The sequence below is a fragment of the Anomalospiza imberbis genome, chromosome 18, assembly GCF_031753505.1.
Source record: "Anomalospiza imberbis isolate Cuckoo-Finch-1a 21T00152 chromosome 18, ASM3175350v1, whole genome shotgun sequence".
NCBI classification, from domain to species: domain Eukaryota; kingdom Metazoa; phylum Chordata; class Aves; order Passeriformes; family Viduidae; genus Anomalospiza; species Anomalospiza imberbis.
The window spans coordinates 13,431,646-13,458,205 of record NC_089698.1 but is presented as its reverse complement, the minus strand read 5'-3'; the positions used below and the strand labels follow the sequence as shown (position 1 = coordinate 13,458,205).

Genomic DNA, 26,560 nt, shown 5'->3' with positions numbered 1-26,560 from the left:
GTGGACCAGGGGTCAGCAAAGAATGAACTCCAAATAATTGGTGACAGCTTGATGGTGACACCTCCCTGAGCTTTGCCATCATGCTCACAAGTAGGGGAGCCAAGGCAGAGGCTGGAGAGGTCCAGGCTGCTGCCAGCAGCCACCCCAAGAGATGGACAGTTGGGAAGGGAGAGGGGAGGGAAGTGGTGATCTGCAGCTCTTCCTTCCCATCCCACATGCATCCAGCAGTGCAGAGATCCCGAGGGAGCAAGCAGAGGACAGCAGGAGCATGCAGGGGGGGAAGGAACCCTTTCCCTCCCTCTCCTTCTCAGCAGAGCATTTCTGGTTTTTAATTTCCAGCTGTGTCATGTCAGATACAGGAACAGTGCTCAGAGCAGGGCCTGAAATAAACCTTCTCCTTCTGCTCTCTGTCCTGCTCTCAAGTTCATCTCCTGCCTCATTTTCTGCAAGCTCTGGTTGTATTTGTCATGGCAGAACTGTCTCAATTTCCAGTCCTTCTTGACAAGGTTCCTGACCCAGCCCATTTGCTGCTCTCAAATCCACTTGGATGTGGCTGTGAGCTGGACAGTTCCATGCTCAGTGGCCCCTCTTTCTCTGGAGCCTCCCACCAAGCACTGAGATGCTCAGGGATGCACAGGCACAGCTTTAAGCTTGGGAATTTGCCTGGGAAGTGCAGAGACACAGTTTCACAGGACACCAGGGCTGTGCAGGAGCCTCTCCTCATGCTGTAATGCTCCAGCATCAACATTAGCACTGTGAATCAGTGCAGGGACTGTCTTTTGCAAGAAACTGGTGGTTTTTAACCTGCACATGGGATCTGACAGCTCTGCTCCCAGGATTTATGTGCCTTGGAGAGCACCTGAGGCATGGCTCTTCTCACCCAGCAGTTGTGGGAGTGTGTGAGAGTGCGTGTGCAGAGCTGTGGTGCTGGGACAGAGCTGCAGCTGATCGTCCAAGAGGGGCTTAGTTGTTAAAAAATCATGATTTACACCCTGGGGCTTTGCTTTCCACCCTTTTAATTCACCTTCCCATTTTCCTAGGATCTGTCCCGTGCTGTGCTGCTGTTAACAGTGTCTGAAATGTTTAGATCTCTTAATAAACAAGAATCTCTCAATTTACATCTTCATTTTTGCTTAGGGATGGAGTCCATCAGCATCTGGGATTGTTTGTGCTGTGCTTGGCAGCCGTGCCCAGCTCAGCCCTTCCCCAGCCAGCCCAGGCTATCACCCAGCCCTGGGTGCTCCCTTCAGCCGAGGTGTCTGCGGCTGAAGCAAACTCCCCTTGCAGTCTGAAGCTGTTTTCTCTCTCTGTAATGTCAGAGTGGCCGCAGAGGCCGTGCTCTGAAATGTCACATTGTTTGTGCTTCCTCGGGGGGGATTTCGGGGCAGGGATTGCGGCTGAAGGTCAGCTCCGACCATTCCTCTTAAAGGTTGGGCCTTCATGCAAATGTTGGTAATGATCTCAGGCAGAGCCCAGGCCCCTGTCCCCCTCCTGCTGGCATTCCAGCCAGTCCCAGGGACACGGTGAGGGATGGAAAACCCATCCTGGCCTCCAGCTCCACACCTCAGGTGGGCAGGAAAATGCAGAAGAAGCAGAGGTGGGGATGTGCCCTTTCAGCTGGTATCCCACTCTCTGGAAAGCTGGGTGGGATCCTCTGCTCCATCAGAGCCCATTCAGATGTTCTTTCAAATGCCACACATTTTCAGACTCTCCAAAGTCACAGTTACAGGATCCCCCCGGATGGCTCAGGCTGGAGGGAGCCCAGAGGGTCCCTGGGGGCACCTCCGTGCTCCAGCAGGGCCATCCCAGAGCTCAGGGCACTGCAGGGTGTGCTCACAGCTCTGCAATGTCCCCACGAGGAGACCCCACAGCCTCTCTGGGCTCTGCTCAGGGCTGGCACTGCCCAGGGCAGGAGTTCTGCCTCCTGGGCAGGGGCAGCTCCTGGGCTCAGGCCCTGCCCGGGGCTCTGGGGCCATCGCTGGGCCTGGAGCAGAGCCTGGACCTGCTCTGCCCTCTGCACACAGGGACAGACTGGGACAGACTGGGACAGACTGGGACAGACTGGGACAGACTGGGACAGACAGACTGGGACAGACTGGGACAGACTGGGACAGACTGGGACACACAGGGACCGACTGGGACAGACTGGGACAGACTGGGACAGACTGGGACAGACAGCCAGGGACAGATTGGGACAGACTGGGACAGACAGACAGGGACAGACTGGGACAGACTGGGACAGACTGGGACAGACAGACAGGGACAGACTGGGACAGACAGACTGGGACAGACTGGGACAGACTGGGACAGACAGACTGGGACAGATTGGGACAGACTGGGACAGCCAGGGACAGACTGGGACAGACAAGGACAGCCAGGGACAGACTGGGACAGACAAGGACAGACAGGGACAGACTGGGACAGACAGGAACACCCAGGGACAGCCAGGGACAGGCAGGGCTGAGGCCCCTCTCACTGGGGCTCCTCTCCAGGCTGAGCAGCCCCAGCTCCCTCAGCCTTTCCTGGGCACCGAGATGCTCCAGGCCCCTGCTCAGCTCCAGGAGCTCCCCCCAACCCAAACTCAGCCCAAGCCCTTTGGTCTGTCCCTCTTAACCCTGGCAGGTTTCTCCTCTCAGATTAGGGGGTTTATAAAAAGCTCGTAAGTCAGAAATGCTGATTTCTTGCCTTTTGTCTTTAATTTCACTGTGGTGCTGAGTTGCTCCTGCTGGGTGCGATCTGATCAGTGGTGACACAACGTGGATTCAAACAAGTGCTCGGGACCTTACAACCTCTTATTTATATATGGGTTTATTTTTTTAATCAGAGCCCTAAACTACTGATTTATTAATTTCTGCACGTCTCAGATGCACCAAGGCTTACAAGCATCTCAACAGAAACCTTTTGTGTCCCTGCTTGCCAGGGCTTTTCAATTCTCTCTTTCTCATTTAGATTTTCTTCTCAGTCTCCTGTAAATGCCACTCAGCCATGGGCTTTGCTCCTATTGTGATTGTCAGGAATGGTTGAATTCCCACCCCCAGGCAGGAGGGATCCCTTCCTTCTCCAATTGTGGGGCTGCTCCTCCCAACATCCAGGGATTATTTTGACAGTTTAGAGAAATTGCTTTGATTTTGTGCATTAATGCTGCTCTCAAGCCTTAACACTTTTTTTTTTTTTTTTTTTTTTTTTCTCAAAGCTTGCTTTATTCCCTCGACTCTGCTCTTCAGGAGCTGTTTTAAGTAGTCAGACTTACACATTTGCCTTGAATATCTTCTCCCTCTTGTTTGAAGTCCCTGCATTAGAAAAGGGTTTAAGTCATTTAGTCTTTCACTGCTGTGGTTTCAGAGAACACTTGGACTGCAGCTGGCTTAAGTTGGAGAATTCCAGGGAAGTTCTGACTCTGGGGAGAGCAGAACTTGGGACAGACACACTCTGCCCACATTGCTGCCTTGGAAAGGCAACATTTTGTTGTCCCCTTTTCTCCAAGCTTTTTCTCCTGAAATACTTCTTTTTGTGGCACACCAACCGTCCTTTCCTTCCTTTCCCTTGGATAGGCATGACAAAAAGGAGGCTAAATAACCAAGAACAGGCTGACCTGTGGTGCTGTGCTGGTCTGAGGGATGATCTTACAGCCAAATCACAGAGTCCCAGAATGGTCTGGGTGGGAAGGGCCCTTAAAGATGATGGAATTCCACCCCTGCCATGAGCAGTGACACCTTCCACTGTCCCAGGGCGCTCCAAGCCCCAGTGTCCAACCTGGCCTTGGACACTGCCAGTTGCAGCGTCCCAGTGTGACACAGACTTTAAGCTGGGGCTATTTTGCCCATAATTTCCTGGGTGGTTTTTTTTTGTTTGGTTGGTTGGTTTTTGTTTGTTTGTTTGTTTGTTTGTTTCCCAGCTCTTTGCAAGCTGCCAGGGGTTGTCCTGGTGGTCCTGTGGTGTGTCCTTGTGGTACCATCCCACACGGGGTTCCCTGTCATGGCACAGCTCAGTTAGGAGGTTAATTTGAACTGGAGAGGTCACACAACATTTTTCTCTGCTCTCTTTGTGTATCTCCTTGCTGATGAGCCCTGGAAGTCCTGGAGCTCCTCCTCCAGCTTAGTTAATTCACTGTCCCACACTGCTCCATCCTGTATTTCCAGGATCCTCCAGCTCCTGGGACACACAATTAAGACATTTCCACCTGTGCTGCCCCAAGTTCACCTGTGGATAAAGCTCTTTCTCTCCCCCTTTCTCTGAGTTTCTTGGTGTTTTGGTTGAGGAAGAACATCAGCCCCTAAGAGCTGCTGGAACAGGGATCAATAACAATTGGATTCTTTCTGATCGGCTCCAGGGGCCCTAGGCAAGGAGTAACATTTGGCAACACAAGCTCAGAGCAAAAAGTCCCTCCCAAGTCCCCCAGCTCTTCCCTCTCTCATTATCAGGCATCACCTCCCAGCTCCTGGCAGCTCCTCACACACAGCTCTTTTATCTCCAGCCTTTCCCCTTCCTGATGAGCTGGAAGCATGCTCATTTTCCCCAGAAGGAGCAATTTTCCAGCCTAGAACAATCTGCCAGCTCTGTCCACAGCCCTCCCTGTCATTTATCCATCCCCACTAAAGCTGAAACCTTCCCCAGCTCAGGAGGGGCACATTTAATTAACCTGCTATTTCCCGCCCTCCTCATTAATCATTAAAGAGAGTTCTAATGAGTTGGGTGTGATGGTGGTCCCAGTGGCCTGTCACAGCACGTGTCCTCTCCATCCATCAGCCACTGAACACTGAGTTGGGATCTTCCAGGCAGAAGAAGGGATTCCTCTATGGAATGATGTGGACCAGTGTGGATGCTGACAGTCTGGTCAGAGAAAGAGTCAGATGAACTTTCCCAGGCACTACTCTGGGAAGTTTTGAGAAAGTTCAGAGAAAAAATTAAAACAATCCTTAATCTTTACAACAGGAGTTTTAAACATGTTGTTTATGTGTAAGATGTATACAAAAAGGTGTTTTTCTAATTAACTAACAGTATAAGGAGTATTCATTAAGAACCAATCAAGTCCAGCTTTGTCAGAACTATCTATAAAAAATGTGCAATATCTAATAAACTCAACATTTTACCTTCTATCTAATAAACTCAACATTTTACCTTCTAAAAACCTAAGAATTTCTATCACTTCATTCCTCCATCCTTAATACAAGAACAACAGACCAGTGGTTCCCCCAGTGCAGCAGAGCTGTCAGGAAGGAGCTGCTGATGCTGCAGCTGGGGGGTGAGGGTGCAGGGCTCTCCCTCAGGCCAGGCTTTGGAAGGGTAAAACAAACAGATCTCCCTCCATTGTACTCCTGGGTGCCTTAGGATGGTTAAGGAATGGTGACACAGCCCTGGACACCTCTGGAAGCCTCCCGGTGCACGCAAACCCGGGCAAACCCGGCGTGCTCCACGGGCACCTGCGGATGGAAATGTGCACCCTCACACTACTGGGAGGCAAGAGAACTCATGTGGCAGGAACGTAACTGGAATTTCATCTAAATTTCACACCTAAACTTCCCAGGGAGTTGCGTGAGTTGGAGAGTGCAGTGGCAGCTGCAGTTCAGGCACTGGCAGCTCCTGGGGACATTTGCCACTGCCAGTGGCCCCCTTGTCCCAAGGAGAGGTCACTGCTGCTGCTTCACTCATGGAACCACAGAACAGTCTGGGTTGGAAGGGACATTTTAAATGCCACCCCCTGCCGTGGGCAGGGACACCTCCCACTGTCCCAGGCTGCTCCAAGCGCCAGTGTCCAGCCTGGCCTCGGGCACTGCCAGGGATCCAGGGGTAGCCACAGCTGCTCTGGGCATCCTGTGCCAGGGCCTGCCCACCCTCACAGGGGAACAATTCCTAATTTCCAATGTCCCATCCATCCCTGCTCTCTGGCAGTGGAAGCCATTCCCTGTGTCCTGTCCCTCCATCCCTTGTCCCCAGTCCCTCTCCAGCTCTCCTGGAGCCCCTTGAGGCCCTGCAAGGGGCTCTGAGCTCTCCCTGGAGCCTTCTCCTCTCCAGGTGAGCACCTCCAGCTCTCCCAGGCTGGCTCCAGAGCAGAGGGGCTCCAGACCTCAGAGGAGCTCCATGGATTCTCTGGACTGGCTCCAGCAGCTCCAGGTCCTTCCTGTGCTGGGCCCAGGGCAGGGGCAGCTCTGCAGGTGGGGTCTAACCTGAGTGGGGCAGAGGGACAGAATTCCCTCCCTTGGTCCCCCACTCTGTGGGATCAGCCCAGGACATGCACAAAACAGAGCAGAATTTGTCCCTAGTTTCTTTGTCACCCTGATTTGCTGTCACCTTCCTGCAGAGCTTGGTGTGGGTCTGACCAGGCTGTGCACAGGGGAAGAGAGTTTGGGCTGTTTTCAGAAAAAGGGCTGTGTGAGGGGGCTGTCACCCCAAATAACAGCTAAGGAGGAAAGTAGGAAGGAAGAGGCCAAGGTGGTGAAGCAGGAGCAGCAGCATCACATCCTGGGAGGAAACATTTCCACGAGTAGTGATCTAGGATTTGGGCTCTGGAACTGAGGGGAGATTGGCTGAATTTGCTCTGGAAAGGTCCTCCAGGAAGGGAAGGCAGAGACAGAAGCATCAGAAGTAGCCACAATTTGGAATTCCCAGCTTCACTACAAAGCATTCCTGCTTTTCCTGTGAGAGGTCCCATGATGCCCCCCGTGAGGCTGGGAGGGGATTTGCTGGACACTTTTTGTGGAGTTTGGGGGTTGAGAGGTGGGAGTACTGAGCAGGTTTGGGAACCAAGGCTAGTACCAAGAACATTTTGGGAAGTGATGTCTGGAGAGTTCCTGCTGGAACCAGCAGGGTTTGTGCTCCTTGTCCTTGCTCCTGTCAGAAGCTGCACAAATCATTTCCCCAGGGAAAGGAGAGTTGGCTTTCACTTTGCCAGGAAAAAAAGAGCAGGAGAACACGAGTAGATGGGGATTTTTCTGTCTTCAAATCCACAAGATTTACTCTTCTTTTTCCTTTACTTGCATTATATGAGAAATCCTCCCAAAAAAACCTTGAATATGCTGGGATTAGGCTTTTCCAGGCTGGAAGAGATGGGATATTCTGTTTCAAAATTAATATATGGCACCTATGAAGTGCCATTTGGGTGCCTGATGTTATTGCTCCTGCAGGTTTGAGCTTTCCAGTGGCGTTTCTGTGATTCTGCTGTAATTTCTATTCATAATTTGACCAATTTCTTCCTTTTTTTCACTTGAGTTCGTGCCTTTGACAAGATTATCCATATTTCCCCCACATCAGCAGCTGGTCCTTGGTCTCCCTTTCATGCTGCAGGAGGTGAATTAAACAAAGATGGCAAATGAAATGGAAAGAAATTCACTTAGTCCCATGAAATATTAACAGGCACTTATGGGAAGAGAGCCCTGCTGCTCTGGAAGGGCTCTGCTGGAGGGAGGCACCTGCAGGGTGGGAATTCTCTGTCCCCCTGGACATTTGAGGGCCTGGCTATGGGGTGGTGATTGTCTTCAATCAAATTCGTGGTTTGGTTCTTTCAATTGAGAAATGAGCCCCAGGGGCTGAAGTCAGGGACAGGCTGAGCCTGTGTGCTTGGTGGGAAGGGGAAGGACAGGTGGCCCTGCCACCAGGGCTGGAGGGGTGACAGCAATGCCCAGTCCTGGGGACAAACGGCTCCCATGGGAAGGAGAAAATACTGTTTATTCAAGGAAATCTTTTGTTTCCTCTGCAATGATCCTGAATGTGCAAACAGCTGTGGAGAGGGATGCCCAGCTGGGATGAGAGCCCATCCACCAGGATGGTTTATAGACAATCATCCCACATGGATGGATGCTCCAGCCCTTTCTAAGGACTGTGTGTGAGAGCCTGGCCAGAACTTGCTGACGAGATCCTGGCTCTGATTCCTTATAAACCTGAAAACAAGAGCATTCCCAGAGGCAGGGAAGGCCAGGGAAGGTTGGAAGCAGCAAGTGTGAAAGCCCTTGAAGTGAGGAGAGGCTGCTCAGCTCAGGATCTGTGCTGTGGAGAAAGGGGAGATGTTAACAGAGCTAAGGACCAAAGGCACAGAAGTCCAGAGAAAAATGCCTGGAAAAGCACTGGACCAGGCTGTCCAGGAGTCACCATCCCTGGGAGTGCTCCAGAAACGTGTCCCTGTGGCAGCTGGGGATGTGGCACTGGGTTGACACTTGGACTTGGAAATCTTAGAGGGCTTTTCCAACCTTATTTATTCTACAATTCCATGAAACACCAATAATTTCCACTGCTATATTTCCCAGATTTTTTTTTTCTAAACCCAGTTGTCTTCTTTTTTTTTTTTTTTTTTTTTTTTTTTTTTCTGATGTTGCTTTTAAAGGTACCGCTGTCACAATTATTTATTGATGGCATCTCCTCAATGCCAGCAAGCCCCAGGCTTGGACCAATGTCCTGCTGGATGAGATGTGCACAAATTCCCCCAGCCTCTGCTCATGGATCTGGATTATCCTAATAAATTCAGATTTATGTCAGGCGCTCGATTTCCATGGTGGAGAATATCCTGTCTATGGAATCAATGGACAGTTATTAAATGGATTAAGAAACAGGCAGCTTAAAGCCCTCAAAATGTGATTGTTGGTGGAGGATCAGTGCAGAACAAGCTGCTTGCACAGGAGCTTTGCAGGATTCAGCTTCCATCCTGCTGTATTTCCCTATTTTCATGAATGATCCAGAAAATATCTATAAATTCCTGCCCATGCAGTTGGCAGCTGACTGGGGTTTAAAAATAAATAAATAAAGCTGAAGGCAGTGCTCTAATGCCTGGGAGAGTGGCAGCAGGGGAACAGGGACTCCAAATCCAGCAGGTGCTGGCCTGGGAGCAGGGAATGGGGGCCTCTCCAGCAGCCTGGGAGCTGCAGGGCCTAAAACTGATTTAAGGCCCCAGTGGAGAGCAGGTGATTCTGGACATTTAATGCCCTGTAGTGGGGAAATGGATGGACACAGGGAAGAGGGGAGGCTGCAGGTGGAACAAGAGTTTTATCCACCTGGAGTGAAAAGCAGGAGGGGCCTCTCATTTCTCTGCCTGCAATGAGACCTTGAACTGAGGAGTTTGGGCATGGAAGTCTGGTGTGAATTCCTGGTGGAATTCTGTGGGATCTCAGGGTGGGTGTGAGGTGAGGGCAGCTCAGCCCAGCACTGGCGGCTCAAACCCTGCTGGGCTGCAGGATCCTTTCCCCATTGCTCAGGGGAAATCCTGATTCCCAGGAAAACAGGAAGGAAGCTGTGTAATTAGCAGCCTGTTGTGTCCTTGTTCAGCTGGGCTCCGAGAAGCTGCACATTTCAGAGAATATGTTTATTTATAGAGCTGTGGGTGTCCTACTCCTCACCTGGAGAGCGTGGCTGAGTGAGCTGCACTCACCTGAGACACACACTTACCAAAAAACAGTCCCAGTTTGATCTGGGAATGAAAGGATGAGCCAGGGATGAGTGCCAGGAGCTGGGAGAGATGCTGGGGAAAAAGGGGAAAGGCGGGAGAGGGGGAGCATGGCCAGGCTGGAGGCGCCAGGTGTCCCAGGGGGGATGAGGAATGTCCTGAGTCTGCTGAAGGCCACATTGAGGTGGAGACCTCACAGATCACAGCTCTGCTCCTCATCTGCTCCAGGTGACAAACCTGGGGATATCTGGAGAGCTCTGGTCCTCCAGGCTCAGCAAGGGGAGAAACAAGTTGTGAGCAGGGCAGAGAAATCTGATCTCCAGTCTCCTGTGCCTGCTCTCTTCTGTGGTCATTTCCAGCTGTTCTCTGGGACCTTGGGAGGTTGGAGTTGGAATGTTCTCCCCGTCCCTGTCCTGCCTGAGCTGCCTGAGGCTGTTTGCTCACTCTGCATCCACACACACACAACCAAACTGGGGCCATGGGGAATGTTTGGAAGAACTTTCCCTTCCAGGCTCTTTCCTAAACTTCATCCCTGCACTCCACAGGATGCAGAAGCTGGGGCTGTGAGCAAAAACTGAGATAATATTATTGTAGAGGAAAACCGAGGAAAATGCTGCCTTGGGCAAGGGGGCTCTTCCAGAAGCTGTGGGGGTGGGATTTGCAGCTGGCAGGGAGTGCAGTCCCAGATGGCTGGGGGGAAGCAGGTGTAAATTCCATCTGGAACTTCACCTCTCCTCTCCCTGAGTCACTCACACACAGAGCAGCCACCAACGCCAGGTTTGGAGCTGCAGGAAACTCTCCTTCTTCCTTGAGAAGATTTTGAAGCATTCCTGAGGTACTTTGTGCCCCTTGGGAGACCTAAATAATCTCAGGAACCTGCATTTCCTTCCTTTGGACACCTGGTTGTGCCTGATTTTTTACAGTTATGGTACAGATAATCCCAACTTCCAGGGGAGCTGCTTGTGATTCACAGTGAATATTTTGTCACTTCATTCTTCCCAGTGTGGGGATGGAATGGTGGCAGGATCACACGTGATCCTTGTGCAGTGTGCTGGATGCATCCCATCTGGACAGGATGGAAATGAAGATTGGGATGACTTAGGGGGCCCTCAGCATTGTGCTGGAACCAGGTTTTCTGCTCTCGTTCTTAGGGATCTGCTGGGTTTGGTTTTACTGGGCTGGGTGTGGGTTTTGGCCATGGGACTCTTGGCAAAAAGCAGCATGATGGGACAGATCTGGGGAAGAAATCCTTCCCTTTGAGGGTGGGCAGGCCCTGGCACAGGGTGCCCAGAGCAGCTGTGGCTGCCCCTGGATCCCCGGCAGTGCCCAAGGCCAGGCTGGACACTGGGACTTGGAGCAGCCTGGGACAGTGGAAGGTATCCCTGGCCATGGCAGGGGTGGGAATGGGATGGGCTTTAAGGTCCCTTCCCACCCAAACCATTCCATAATCTTGTGACAGCTGCGACAGTACCATGGCCATTAGTGCCTGTCACTTGGAGAAAATGCAACTGTGACATTTCATATAACCCTGGAATGGTTTGGGTGGGAAGACACCTTAAAGATGGACTCATTCCAATCCATCTGATTCTCCCTGGCTGTGAGGAAGGACCCCTCCCTCCTCCTCCTCGGCTCCCTGTGCTCTGTGTGCCTGGGCCCAGCCTGGCCGGTGCCCAGTGCAGCCCTGGGAGGTGGATCAGGATCACAGCAGCTACTCAGAGCTGCTCTCCAAGATTACTTCAGTGGGATTTGGAGAGCTCAGCAGGTGCCTGCAGGCTTTCAGGGATCTCCCCGTCGTGCAGCCTTCCTGCCCATTCCCTTCCCCTTTTGGTGCCCATTTTTCCCAGGAGTTCCTCAAGTTCTCCAAATGCACATTCCAGGCCATGTGCTTTCACCTTCTCTTTGGGCACTGGGCTTTTTCAGCCTCTCATCCAGCTCCCACAGCCTTAGGTCCCTGCCTTTGGCACAGCTGGCCTCTGCTTTGGGCATCTCCTGGAGATTTTGCCCTCTCCTCCTGCTGTCGCTGTGGAATTTGGTACCTGGCAAAAGGGTAAGGCAAACTCTCCTGCTCTGAGCCAAATCCCCACAGATCCCATGTGCTCCCTGGAGTCCAGAGCCTGCTGCTGTGCTGCAGGGGCTCTGTGGTGTGCCACTGGTGGAGAGGGCTCCAGGACAAGGCTTTGCATTGTGTGTTCAGGAGAGCTGGACATAGCCATGGTTATTCCAGCTCCAGACATGATCACTTCCAGAAAAGGACCACACTCCTGCTTGCACAGGGGAAACCAGTTCTGAGGAAGGAAATGGGAATACTGGGAGTTTGGGTGGGCCAGCAGCATCTGAGAGCTGCAGTGTCTGCACAAAAAGGACCAGGGCTGACCTGTGTCAAGCCCATGACTGGAATAAACCCATCTAAGAGGCCTTTTCCATGGGAATTCTCCATGTTTGACTTTAAGCTCAGAATTTTCTCCCTGTAAAAGGTCAGGAGCTTTCCCCTTCCAGATGTGCCACAAACAGAAAGAGGTCAGGTGGCAACCATGCAGATTTGTTTTGTACTACATGAGAACAGCTGAAAATTCTGCTTGTGCTGATTGACCTGGCAGAGAGAGCCCCAGCAGGTGAGGGGCAGAGCAGTGGCAGGAGCACTCACTGCAAAATGGGCTGGCATATCCATTGGATTTCCCAGTGCCTATCCATAGGAAACAGGAATAACTAGGTCAGGTTTTCAGTGCTTAAGAACCTCAAAGATTATTCCTGATTTAATGAAAATAATTTTAAATACCATTTTTAACCTGTGTGGGGTTGACCAAGTCCTTATTTATTGTTCCCTGTGAGGGAGGGGAGGTGCTAAAATGGAATTTCCAGAGAAGCTGTGGAACTTCTGTAAAAGTCCATCTGAACTCCTGCATACCTTTGCAGCTGTCCATCTAAATCTGTGCAAAATTCCGTCTGAATCTCTGCAATTGTTCATCCAAAACTCTGCAAAGTCCATCTAAATCTCTGCACATGTCCATCTGAACCTCTGCAATTGTCCACCTGAAGCTCTACAATTTTCCATCTTTACACCTGGAAAATTCCATCTAAACCTCTGCCATGATCCCTCTGAACCTCTATGAAACTCTATCTGATCCTCTGCAATTTTCCATGTGAACTTCTGCAAAATTCCCTCTAAATCTCTGCCCAATTCCATCTGCACCTCTGCCATGGTTCAAGCTGCCCCTGCACCCCAAGTATCCCACTGTGGAGTACAGCAAAAACGTCTGGAGCAGCATTCCTCCAGGAACCTCAGGCTTGGAAGAATCCCCAAGAGGGGAAAGAAGGTTTTCTGTCTGGTAGGGAGCCAGGGAAGCTCTGCCTCAGGCCACTGCTTGCCCAGGGCTTGGAGAAGGTGCCAGGGAAAAGCTTCCAGTATTTAGAGCTGCATTCCCACCCCTGTCTGCTCCTGGATCCCACCTCAGCCCAGCCCAAATGTCCCTGGCCTGGCTCCCTGCAGCTCTTCTCACCTTCTTTTATTGGAATCAGGACTTTTCCCATTCCCTGGCCTCCCAGGGCACTCCTGGGCTGTAATAATTGATAAATGTTATTGTTAACTAGGGACCTGATGGCTCCCTTGATATTTCCCTCAGAAGGGTTCTGGTGAACTTTTTTCTGAGCAGCTCTCACACCTCCGTGCCTTGCAGCAGCCTTGAGAATTCAGCAGGATGGAAACCCTGTGGCTACAGAAGAAACTTGAATTTTTGTGCTCCTCACTGGGTTCTCATTCACGTGGGCTGAAATACAAACTGTTCACTCTGTCCTTCTCCTTCCTCTCCCTGCTGCTGCCCAGGGAAATGCTGGCAAAGCACCAAAAGCATAACCCTGAGCAAACGTTCTTAGGCTAAATCCAGGCTGCTGCCAAAATTTGGGGAGTGAGGGAGAGCCACTGGCAGGGATGGGGAGCCCTACAAGTGGGAGCTGCTTTGGCACATCCCAGGGAAGGATGGAGCTGTCCCAGGGAAGATTTGTGCTGCCCTGAGCTCCTGGAATGATCCATGGAGCTCAGCCCCGAGCGATGGTGAAGAACCAGCATTCAAACCCCCCTGGAGGTTTGGGAGGATGGAGTGGAAGAATTGCACAAGATATAACTCGTTTTTACCTTCTTCCCTTCAAAATATCCCTGCAATCTTAAGTCTAAAAACCGCATTAAGGGAGTGTGATTGAAGAGGGGACGAGGAACACCCGAAGTGAGGAGATGGCACATGCACTGTCTGCCTCCCTGCCAGGATGCATCACAGAAATGACCTTTCAGCCCTGACCAGAGCTGGGATTCTTCCTGCTCAAACCATGTTCAGGATGCTCCAGAGGGGCTGTGCTGCCAAAGGCAAGGAAGAGCACCTCAGTCCCAAAGGTTAATGGGTCTGGATACAGTACCAGAGGATGTGGGATCAGGGACAAGCCAGGGTTGGGCTTCAGGTGCCTAAATCACTGCCCCTGCTGCTGCTCACATCCCAGCAGCTCCAGGCAGGGCTGGCACAGGTCTCACACGGAGCTGTGCCAAACCTGCCCACAGCACTCCTGCTGCCTCAGGCCCCCAAGGGTGCCCAAAAGGGAATTAGGTCCCTATTTTCAGGCTGCTGGGATTCATCATCAGTGTTTTGGTGTGAGCTGGGGCATGAGCTCCAACCCCTGGACATGGAGCATCCCCAGCAGAGCCTGGGGAGAGATTCAGAACCCCAGAGCTCACCCACCCCAGTAACCTCGCTGACTGTCCCACCTGAGAGGGGGACACCCCAAAATCCCCATGGAGATACAGAGGTGCCCCAGGACCTGCTTCAGCCCCAAAATGTTGTGCTACAGCTGCCTGAGGGTGGCAGGGACCTGCTCTGCCCTGCAGATGTGACTCTGGTGCCTGTCCCAGGTGTTTCATGGTGGCAAAGCTTCACCCCCATCCTCTCCTCCCAGCTGGAGCCGCTCCAGCTGCACCTTCATGCTCCATCCTTCCTCTCCGCAGCAGAAGGGAGGGAAATTCCAGACGACTCCGAGCAGATTGTCCTTCCTCACTGACCTCTCGATTCACCTCCACTTGAAATGCATCCAAGCGCTGCCCTCTTTCCCTGTGGCACAGGCACAGCCCCACCTTTGGCCACCGGACAAAGCCAGAGGCACCAGGAGCAGGCAAGTGCGGAATTTCAAACGATGCCCACGGAATTTCAAACAATGCCCATTCCGAGTGGGGAATTCGGCAGCTCCAGTGTGTCCCTACCATAAACAAAGGCGAAACGCTGTGTGCATCAGCAAAAGGCTTTGTATTTTAAAATGTTCCCTTTATGTCCGAGCGGGAGAGAATTCAGATGATTATTGACCCTGCACTGCAGGAAAGCCACATTAGAATATCTCCAATCGAGAGCAGAGCAGAGCAGAGCAGAGCAGTGGGGAGAGGCCGTGGCTCTGCAAAGGGCATCACACTGCAGCTCGCTTTGGCCTCCTGAAAAAAGTTTGCAAAGCATCTGTTGGAGGCCCCCGGAGCCTTTTCTTTCTAATTGCCACGTTTGACAAGGCGATGGCCCGGGGGAGTGGCGCAGAGGCAGATAATGGACCCACTTTAATTGCTTCCAGTTCCATGAGTCAGAACACTCGGGAATGGCAAAGGGGAAGCGTTGCAGCTTCACTGAAGGAGCTCTCTGGCTTTCAAGACGGCTCTGGAGGAACAAATGCTAAACTCAAAGCCAAAGTCTTGGAGGGACTGAAGGTTCCAGGTTCTGGAATTTCTTTCATGTTTTGCTTTTGACAGGAACTCTCGAGTTTAGTTTTAATCATGTTCTGAAAGAGGGAGGGATGGTTTCTCAGCTAAGAGAGGAGGGGATGGGTGTCATTCCAAGAGCCTTTTCCTCAGGGATGGGCACTGAGATGGGTGTTGAGGTGGAGGAGTCCAGCTGGAGGTGGAGGATCCAGCATCCACTGGTGGTTGGAGCTCACTGCAGATACAGAAGTCGGGATGGATTTATCTGGAAGGTGAAGGGAGGATGCTGTTCCCCACTGGCAACTGAGTGTGGCATGTTCTGGGAATGGGCAGAGAACCTTCTGACCTCCCTCCTTCCTGACAGGCATGAATCACAGAATCCTGGAATGCTTTGGGTTGGGGATGTTATAAATGAATGCTCCAATTTATTAATTAAAGAAAATTTATTAAATGGTCCAAATAAAAATTTAGAGAATAACAACGAAAAGCTGTTATCCAATAAAAAGGGTCAGTGCTGAGCCCGGGTATTGGCGCTGGGTGAGACACAGGTCTGACCGCTACAGCAGAGGGTCCCCTATGCTTCACGCCGACTGTCCTGTCCCAGCGATTTTTATACGGTTGTTCTTGCCCGAGGCAGAGTCCCTTTTCTTCCATTTCGGACTGCACATATTCACGTGGAGTTCTTTTTCTGTGGCAAGTTGAACAAAACATGTCCGGAGAGTGATGAGCACCCATGATCGCATTGGAGAATTCGGCATTGAGATGTATCTCCCCATGGCTCCGGCTATCTCAGTCTCAGGTATTCAGATATTTATCGTGTATTCATCGTTCCTAGGATCACCCTGATGGACTATCCATCTGCGGACTGGCCATGTTCATTTGATTGTCAATGAAGTCTTCTCTCCTTTGTCCAGGTGGTTTCGAGGTTGTGTTGCAATCCCTGCCACTGGCTTGTGTGTTTTTAAAAATTTCTTATAAGAGTATATCTTAACAGTACATAACTATAAAATATACGACAATTTTATTTGCATGAATGATCATATACACATATAACAGGAAGGACCTTTAAGCTTATCTTGTTCCACCCCCTGACACCTTCCACTACCCCAAGTTGCCCCAAGCTCTGCCCAACCTGCTCTTGAATGTCTCCTGTCCTTCTGGCCAAGGGCAGGGGGGGGGGTTCCTGGAAAAGTAAGGAGCTCACAGCCAGAGCTGAAGCCAGTGCTCCAGGAAAACAAATTAAAATATCCCTGTGCAAGGTCTGGGTGGCTGATGGCACTTGGTGTCCCTTGGGGTCTGGGACACACTGGGACCAGGCATGGTTGCTGGTAGGACACCAGTCACTGGAGAAGGGTTTTGGAGGAGCAAAGAATGCCGTGGCAGGGTCCCTTGGGACAAAAGGGTCACCTTGGCTTCCCATGGCTTCATCCACTCCTGCCCTTCCCCCTGGCCCTGCCCTGGTTGGGGACTGACAGGGGCTGGGCTGTGCCATGGATCGGCCAGGACACAGCTGGGCTGCATGGTGGGAAAGCCACTGGAAAAAGGCTTTGGGGGATGATTGACAGGAACTATCTCGGTGGAAGGAGCTAATCCGAGCAGCTCATGAACACCAGGTCCCTAATTAAAGCGCACAGCCTGGCCCTGCTGTAATTAATTTCCCGGTGCTGCTGGCTGGCAGCGCTCTCAGTGCCACTGACTCAGCGCTGCTGGCAGCCTCCGGGGCATGGGAGCGGGACAGGGGGGCCGAGCCTGGGAGGAGGATGTGCCCCTTCCCTCCGGGGGCCGCAGTGCTCCAGCCCTGGGCACAGCCAGCAGCTGGGCAGGACTCTTCTGCCTGGCCCGGGAGCTTCCCAGGGGAAGAGAGATCCTGTGGATCACCTGTGCCCACTCAGGTGTCGGGATGGGTGGCACAGGGCAGGGTGATGCTCATGGCTCACCTCTGCCAGCAGCTCTCTCCCCGTGTACACATGGATTTACATGGATTTACCGTGCCCTTAGCTGGAGTTGGGACAGGGATGGTGTCACTCTGATTCCTCTCACTTGGGAATGGGTTTTGCGTTCCCTCTGCTGTTTCCCATTTATTCCTAAAGTCTGTGGGATGCACTCCAGCAAAACAGCTTGGACTGGGACACTGGGGCAGCATCCAGCTGTCCCCAGGCCGTGGCTGGGAGGAACAGCCTGGGGACAGCGGGATGTTGCATAACGAGGTGACTCCTGCTGCTCCGGTGTCACCCCTGGCCCCATCACCCAAATCACGGAGCTGACAAGGGAGGCTCCAGAAAGTCCCGTTTCTCTGCCCACGGGTTTCATTATCAGCTGCAGAGGGATGGCCAGAGAGTTGCCAGCACTGTTTTAATTTCCCAGGAGGCTGCTCTTGGTGTGCCATGGCTGCAGCAGGGAGTCTCAGTTGTCTCGTTTTACTGCGCTTCATGCAATGGGACGTGACATGTCAAAACATGACAAGGCAGCCAAAATGTGTCACAGCACTGCACTCAAACTCTGCCTTGCAGGGTTGCTCAGCAGCTGATAGCATCAGGCTCCAATTATCTCTGCGTGCTGAGCTGGAGTTTTTATCCCTTGTGGAATATGATATATGGGAGTCTCCTGCCTGTATTGGACTATTGGATCACATCAGATTTATTAACCACACGCGGTGAATTGTTCTGACCAGACTGACACCCAAAGCTGAGATCCTGGGCTGTTCATGCAGGAAGGAGACTTTGCCACCCCAGATTTCCAATTGTTATTCCTTCAGTAAAGATTTGGTGAGGTTTCCATGTGATTAAAATCTGTTATTGTTGGTGTTTGGTGTGGTTTCATTGGCCACAGCAGCCAGGCTCAAAGGGAGGTGTGTGCAGCCACTGCCTTCAGATTCCCCCTGGGAATTTTCAAGGCTGGATTTGGCTCCAGTCTCCCCAGTTCACTCCATTCTGCTCCACTGGGCTTTCCTGTCTGGCTTTTTGCACTCTGCTTTTCTACCTTACTTTGTAATGAGGCATCAACATTCCAGAACAACGTTTTGAGTTTTTCAAAGGAAAAACCCTTCCATGAGGCATCAACATTCCAGAACAACGTTTTGAGTTTTTCAAAGGAAAAACCCTTCCACAACAGAGGCAAAACTCTCCCACAAGAGAGGCAAAGCTGCTCTTGTCCCTGGGCTGGAGATTCCCAGCCATGGGGAGGATGTATCCTTTGGCCAGAGGTGCTGTGAGGAGCTGGGAAGGAGTCACGGTGTCTCTGCTCATATGTGGCATCCCCAAATGGAGCCTCCCACTGCCCTGGCTGCTGTCCACTCATTTTATCTCCGGTTTGGAGGAATCAGACTAATTACTGGCTACTAATTGCTGGGAAAGCACTGCTGGCACTGCCTCCCTTCCCACCAGTAGCAGGGAACAGCCTGGGTCTCCTCAGGTCTCTCAGTGGGACCTTCAGGGACCCTTGAGGGCCCTTTGGAGAAGGTGCTGTTCTCTCCATCCCTTCCCTCCCTCCAGGCTCATTCCCAGATCCCCAGCTGGGGAATTTGGTGAACCAAACTGCTTCCTTGGGATTCCTGTGCAGCCCAGCTCCTGGGGAAGTGGGTGGGCAGGAAAAAAATTGTTCCTCTCTGGTGTTTTCCAGCCCCATGAGGCTCCCAGCATGCTTGGGACACATGGAATCTGTTCCTGCCTTGCACACTTGGTGGGATCCCTGAATGAAGCCTTGCATGTGACTTCGTCCTACAACAGCATGATGGAAAATCCTGCTGTTTCCTCCTCTTCCTCAGTGGCTGCACAGGTTCAAAGGAAAAAAAATATGTGGAGAGAGGAAGCAGGAATATGTGGCTTAAAGTTTTGAGCAGGAGAAGGAAGGATTCTTTTGGCCCTGAGACTTCTCCAGGCAGGTCTGACCTGAAAGTTATTCTGGGAATGTCTCACAGTTATTTCTCCCAGGAGATCAAATCAGTCCAAAATTATTTGTGGAAAGTCACAGTTACATTTTGAGAGCAGTGTGGGCACACCTGCTTGTTTGGAAGAGTTGTTCTGTGACCCTGCAAAGTGAGGAGCTGGAGGTGCTGGGATGGGATTTAGGGTTTCCTGGTACGCCCCAGGTGCTTTTCCAGTGGCTGAGCTGTGCCAGGCGTGCCCATGGCAGAGGGAAATGCCACAAAATTTGGTCCCTTTGCTCACAGGTAAGATCTTGGGAACAGGGCTGGTGTTGGATGTGCAAATGCAAAGCGCTGATACCTCTCTCTCACCTCCCGAGGGTGCAGGGCAGAGGAGGCACTGGGACTCCATCTCTACAAGTGTACATTGATTTAAGCTCTTGAGCTGAGTGGCAGAATCCCATTTTTAATCCTACACTTTAATCACTGGCTGCCCTGGCATCTGTTTGTGGTTGGTGGTGCCACACGCGGAGGGGGAATTTCAGGCTACTCTGCCAAGAGAAGCGCTCTCCATGACCCTGCCTAATTCCCACCCTATTTCTGTCCTTCCTCAGGAAGCAAACTGCTGATTTTGGTGCTTTGCTTGAACATCCCATCAGAAGTGGAGTCCTGCCCCGGGGCGTGTGTATGCTACAGTGAACCCAAGATCACCATCAGCTGCCAGCAGCAGGGGTTGACAGCCATCCCCACGGAGATCCCCATCCAGAGCCAGCGCATCTTCCTGCACAACAACCGGATAACGCTGGTGAGGGCCACCAGCTTCACCTCGTGCCGCAACATGACCATCCTGTGGATCCACTCCAACAACATCAGCCTCATCGAGCCCGGGGCCTTCTACGGGCTCACCAAGCTGGAGGAACTGGACCTCAGCGACAACACAAACCTGAAATCCATCAACCCTGTCACCTTCCGGGGGCTTGTGCACCTCCACACCCTCCACCTGGATCGCTGCGGGCTCCTGGAGCTCTCTACAGGGCTTTTCCGAGGGTTGTTCTCCTTGCAGTACCTCTACCTTCAGGATAATAACCTCCAGATCCTGCTGGACGACACCTTCATCGACCTGGCGAACCTCACGTACCTGTTTTTGCACGGGAACAAGATCAAGAGCTTGTCAGAGAACGTCTTCCGTGGGCTGATCAACCTGGACCGGCTGCTGCTGCACCAGAACAGGGTGAGCCTGGTGCACCGGCGTGCCTTCCACGACCTGGGGAAGGTGATGACCTTGTACCTGTTCAACAACAACCTGACCGTGCTCACTGGGGACACCATGGCCCCACTGGTGTCCCTGCAGTACCTCCGCCTCAACGGCAACCAGTGGATCTGCGACTGCCAGGCCCGCTCACTCTGGAATTGGTTTAAGCAGTTCAAGGGCTCCTCCTCAGAGCTGGAGTGCCATCTGCCCCCTCGCCTGGCAGGGCGGGACCTCAAGCGGCTGCAGAGCTCCGAGCTGGACAGCTGCGTGGACTCCTTCAACCAGATCCGCACCAGCGTTTTCAGCACCAAAACCAGGTCGGGGAAGCTCCCGACGGGGCTGCCCCCGCTGGGCTCCCATGACGGCTCCTCCAAGTGCTGCCAGCCAGAGATGGACAAGTCTTTCATTTACGAGGCCAAGGGCAAGGCAGGGCCCTCCTCCCACAGCAGTCGCTCATCCAACAACCACCTCAAGGAGAAGGAGAACATGTCCAGGCCCAAGTACATGGAGACGGACCCTTCCAAAAACGGCAGCAACAAGCAGATAAACGATTCCCCCTTTGGGACCTTCCCCAGCATTGTGGACCCTCCTTTGACCAAGTTGAGACCCGAATTTCTAGAGCCCATTGAACCTTCCACAGTCCCAACCAAAAAGAGGCAGGGCTGCTCTAAAAAGAACAGATCAAAGGCCCAATGCCGCCTCACCCAGCAGGGGAACAGCTCCACGTTACAGCTCAGCCTAAGCCTTTTGATCCCCCCCTTGGTGTGGAGCTTACTGTTATTCTGCTAAAATTAACTCTTTTCCTGGGTTGATGACACTTTAATACTCGACTTTTGCTGACCTCCATAAATGTTGCAAACAAAAGCAGGACTCCCATCCACCCTGAGAAAGCTTTGTTACACAAAACTTAACTGGATGCCTTTATTAAAACAAACAAACAAACAAAAAACAAAACAAAACAAAAAGACAATTACTGAGATGTACATAATTTATTTGTCCTGAAACCTGTGAATTATACCTTTGGTCTTCGGAACTGCACTTGCCCACAAAGCAGCTTTTGCTACAGCAGATGGTAAAGAAGTATGGTTTATTTACAGGAAAAAAAAAAAAAAGAAGTGTAAGAAATGCTCTGAAAAGAATGTCTAAAATCTGTTTGTAACTCACCATCTCACTGAACAATGTTGCAGGTTCCCATTTGCAGAGGTAATGGATTTGATGCTGTTTTAATCCTATGTTGATGACTCTTGCAGTTTTTCCGTCTCCATTCCATCCTTCACACCACGTTTACGGGCAGCATTTGTTAAAGAATGCTGCCTGCCCCTTCACAAGATTGCAGTATATATAGATATGCATTTTATTTTACTTGTGTACAAGTATACAAAAAAAATATAAAATAAAGATTTCTTTTTCCTAAGTGGTTGTCATCTGCGAGGGGTGAAGGACTCAGAGCAGCTAAAAAGCTGAAGATTTAAGAGGATGTGGAGTGTGATCTGAGCATTTAATACCACAGTGACAAATAAGGCATTTTTGGATGGTTATGCAACCTATAAGTGGTGCCAGCAAAGGGTTTGCTTGTGTGAAATATGCCCTGCTCATGCTCCTGTTTCCCTGCAAACTATCCCACCTCCTCCCAGCATCATTTGGATTCCAGAATGATCAGAAGAGCAGGAAATGCTGGCCCAGCCCCTCAGAGCTGGAGTAAAGGAATGTCAGAAACAATCCCAAGCTTTGGGCACGGCCATTTTTCTCCTGCTCTGCACAGATGGGCTGAGCTCTGTGGTAGGTCCCGAGTGGAGCAGCACTGGGATTTAGGAAATAGTGGGGCTTTCCCCAGAAACACAGGGCCTGGCAGCTCAGGTGCCCATCCCTGAGTCACTGTGCCAGTGGCTTCATCTCCAGGGTGACCTTGGGATGCTGAGAAAATAAACCATTGCTGTCCACATGCAGTGGGTGCCACTCCATGGGACCCATTGGGCCATAAAGTGGAGCTGGCTGTGCCCCGCTGGCACTGCAGCCACTCCCTGGGCCAGGATAGGAAGGGTTGGGCACAGAGCTTATCAGAAGGCTGCTTTTCCTTATCAAAACACAGAGATTGTCCTGTGCCACTCTCTGCTGCTGGGGTTTGGAGGTGTCTGAAGGCAGGAGCAGCCTGTCACACAGCTGCCAGGGACTCCAGGATTATGTGCGGAAGTCAGACTGGAGGGGTCCAGGTTGCACCATCCCTTGGGGTTCCCAGCACTGGGATTGGTGCTGAGCTTCCCAGAAGGAGTGAGGCACTACCAGCCAGGAGTGAAGGGCATCAGCAGGGCCATGGCTTCCTTCCAACCTTGTCCTAGACCTGATGGCTTACGAGGAGGGAGCAGAGACCATGGGGAGGAGCAGGAGGATGCTTGGATGGCCGATGTCCCACATGGGGATGCTGTGGGGCAGGGTCTGTGCCTCACTCTGGGGTGCTGCTGGCTCTTCCCACCTCTGCCACAGCCAGTTCCTACCTTGGGTGAGTGACAGGGAGTGCCCAAAGTGCTGCAGTTGTGATCTGTCTCCAAATCCATCCCTGGGGCTGCCAAAAAGGTGTGGCACAGACCCCTGGGAGTGAACATCTGCCTTGTGTCACTGCGATGGGGACAAGGCCTGTCTCTGCCAGCTGGGCAGGAGCTGCTGTGCAGGACAGCTCTGAGATCCCAGCAGATCCCATTCCTGCCAGCCCAGCTCCATGATCCAACCTCTGCAGAGGCTCCAGGTGTGTTTGGGTGCAAATTCATTGCCCTGCAGAAGGATGGAGTGGGAAATCAGTGCCTGTGCTGGGACAGTGCCGGGGTGAGCTGGCCAGCCCTGCCAGCCCTGCTGTGTGTGCCCAGTTTGGGGTGCACTTGTCCACACTCACAGGCCACTGACTGGGACTGCCCCAGCCACTTCCTGCCATTCCTGCTCACATCTGCCTCATCATGCCAGCATGGAAGGATTTCCCAAGGTCCTGCATTTTCTGTCTCATCCCAAAAAGCACCATCAAGACTCTTGAAGGATTCAAACCTACACTGGAATCTGAAGCTCAGGAGCAGAGAGCAGCTTGGGGTCAGCAGCACGGGGTCAGCTGCACCCCAAAGCCCATGGAAAAGCTGGAAGATTTGCTGGATGCTGTGATGGGCTCCCATGGAACCTCCTGTTTGGATTATAGGCTCAATGTGACTCCCTTGTACAGCAAGTAGTGAGTCTTGTGGTCCAAATTCCTGCTCTATGAGCATGAGGAAGCCAGACCAGGTGGCAAAAATTCAGGATGAATCTGGAAGGAAAAAAACTGAGAAAAAAGAGACCATTGTGGCTTTCCCTCAGCAGCTGAAGGGCAGAGCTGGGAGCTGGGTTTGCCCTGCCCAAAGCAGGATCTTGGGGAGTTTGGCTCCCTGTGGACAATGCAAAGCAGACAAGAAATTCCTGTCACTTATCCTGAATGGAGCAGGAGCTGCACTCTGCCAACCCAGTGACACCATTCCCTCTTTCTCGAGCTCGGCTCTGCTGTGCTTTCAGTGGCTCCTAGGACTATACATTGGCCACAAGCCCAGGAGAGCTCCTCGTGCTAATTTCCTAGATTTCCTGCTGTCCAGATGCCAATTCCTGTGTTTACAGCCATTAGAATGACAAATATTCAAGAAGGGAATGCAGTGGGCAGTAGGAATTCCCATAGAAGCTTGGTCTTCCAAAGGCTGAGCTCTGGAACTGGTGAGGTAGGAAAGGAGTTCAAATGAAGGGAGTTTCACCCCTGCTTTGAGCTTTGCTGGGGTTGGCACAACTCTTCCGGATATTCCCAGACTTATTTTACACTCGGATGTCACTGAGTTGAGTGGGATTCACACAGCAGGGCTCAGGACCTTGTTGGCTGTTCCTCATCTCAGGATCCTTCCTCTCCCTTTCTCACCGTGCAAGTCACACTCCATTTTCTGCTCCTGTCACTGGTGGCAGCAATGAAATCAGAGACAAAGGCAGCAGCAAGGAGACAGGAGGGATGAGGGATGGGAGCCCTGGGAAGAATGGGCTCCCCATCATCAGCAGAGAGCTGCAGCACTCAGCACCCACGGCCCCCTGGCACTGTCCCCACCAGACCCCTGGCACTGCTGAAGAGGCAGCCACACCACAGGCCCTCCAACAGCGGTGGGAACCATGCTCATCCTTAATTCTCCAGAATTTATCTCCATGGATTGCTGGCTGGGAGTTCCAAGCAGGAACAGAACCAGAAGAGAAACCCTTCTTCCAGGTTTTCATGTCCATCTGGAAGGACAACCCAAGCTGGCAAGGAGATGATTGTGCCCCTCCTTGTTGTGGTGGAAGGATGGTATCCTCCACCCCTCCCTCCCACTTCCCATCCTCGGGCACAGGGGATGGGGCTGTTCCTCTGCTTGTGGATAGAGAGTGGATTCCAAAGGCCTGTGCAGTTGGGGATTTGTCCCATCCTGAATGGGGTCCCTGACACAGGTGAGGTGACCCCTCACTCCAGGGGACCCCATCTCTGCTGCCGAGCTACAACACCTGATGTGGACAGATTTTATGGAAGAGGAATTTAATCCAACTGGTTTTGGAAGATGGTTTTTTTTCTTTTGCTAATGGGTAACTGTGATTCTCTGGGATGAAAACTTGATGGGGGGATGTTGTGGCTCTGATGTAATTTCCATCAGCGAGACCTTTCCCATCAAAGCTGGAGGCAAGAGAGGGGTAATGTAGTGTGGAAGAAGCCCCTCTGATGGCCTGGTTCAGCAGATGTCCTGGCCATGGACTAGGAAAATATCCTGGCCATGGAATCAGGAAGGCCTGAGCTGCTCTGACCCCTGTGGCTCAGGCAGTTCGAGTACAAGCCGTGTTCTGAGGATCCCTCCCTGTTCCTGTCCAGAGCCCCTCCAAGCCTTTGGAATATGAACACTCTGAGTCTGGGCAGTGGCAGTGCCCCGTGGGGCTGGGGCTGGAGCTCGTGGCTGCAGCTGCTGAGTCAGCCCTGCTGGAGCACCCAGCAGATGACTGGGAGAGACTGGGAGCAGGACAGGGGCAGCCAGAGAGACCATGGGCAGGCAACTGGGGCACACCCTCCGCCCACTGCCCACAGCAGACTGTGTCCCCAGGAGTGTTCCAGGCATTTTGCTCCATGCAGAATGACAGAATAATGGAATATGCTGAGCTGGACAGGACAAGGATCATGGAGTCCCCCCCCAGCCCTGCCCAGACCCCCCAGCAACCCCACCCTGGGCATCCCTGGCAGCGCTGTCCAAAGGCTCCTGGAGCTCTGGCAGCCTTGGAGCCGTGCCCATTCCCTGGGGAGCCTGGGCAGTGCCCAGCACCCTCTGGGGGAAGAACCTTTCCCTGATTTCCAGCCTGAGCCTGCCCTGGCCCAGCTCCAGCCATTCCCTGGGTGCTGTCCCTGTCCTGCTTCCCTTGGTTCCTGCTCTGGTGGTGTCTCTTACCTTCAGACTTGAGGAATCCACAGTTGCCTCAAATGTGTTTGTTTCCCCACTTCCCTCTCTTCCTCTGGATGTGGGAGGAGCTGCCTTTGCCTCTCCTGCCCTTCCCCTGGGACAGGGAGCTCCCATTTCTGAGCTGTTCCCAACAACGGCACTGGGGTTCAGCTCAGCTTCCTGAGCTAAAATCAACTCCTTAACAAAGCTCACCTGAGTCCTGCTTAGCTGCATTCTGGGTCTGGAGACCCTTTTCCCAGGGTTTTCTCATCTGAGGTTGGACTCTCCCTGCTCCTCCTCGGAGTTGGGGAATCAAAAGAAAAACCCAAAATCCCACCAGAATGAGGAAAGCACTGAGAGCTGTGTCAGGGAGCTCCTGTCCTCACCTGTCCGTGGGGACACCCGGGCTGCAGGCAGGTGGCATCTCTGCTCCATCCTTCCTCAAAAGAAGATCCTGGGGCAGATTCCCAGCTGGCTGTGACTCTGCAGGGATGAGATCTCTGCTCCTAAAGAGATTCCCCAAAGCCCTGTGAGCAAGCTGTGTTTCCACATCTCTGCTCTGACATGGAGCAGATTATCCGAGCTGCTGAGTTTTGCTCCAAACAAACATGATGCATAGGAGTAATAAAGGCTGGAAGGGTTTTTAATTCCAAGCTGTGTTTCTGGATTAGTTCCCCATCATTAGGCAGTCAGGGAGTAGAGTTTTTGCTGTTCTGCCTCCTTCTCAAAATCAGGAAAGGATAAAAAAATCCCAGAGTCATTGAGAGCTGGGGGTGGGCAAGAGAGCAGAGAACAGGCAGGAGAGACAGGATTTTTTTTAGGGATGATATCGGACCACGGTGCATGATTGCTGGTGGGAAGCTCTGGAGACAGCAGGAATTCTGCCTACAACCATGGTGAGGGCAATGAATCTGTGAAAACCTTTCTTATAAAT

At 52.1% G+C, this 26,560-nt stretch overlaps 2 protein-coding genes across 3 annotated transcripts in view; one reads left to right on the top strand and one right to left on the bottom strand.

Annotated features, from left to right (window-relative positions):
* Nucleotides 1-21,309, top strand: part of RTN4R (reticulon 4 receptor) — an 83,079-nt gene extending 61,770 nt beyond the window's left edge. The window contains exon 2 of the mRNA XM_068209215.1: nucleotides 19,557-21,309. Within this exon, the coding sequence (XP_068065316.1) occupies nucleotides 19,557-20,983 (1,427 nt within the window). The 3' untranslated portion in view covers nucleotides 20,984-21,309. The remainder of the gene's footprint in view (nucleotides 1-19,556) is intronic.
* IQCD (IQ motif containing D) overlaps nucleotides 1-26,560 on the bottom strand; it is a 542,296-nt gene that overhangs the window by 47,580 nt on the left and 468,156 nt on the right. The window lies entirely within an intron of this gene.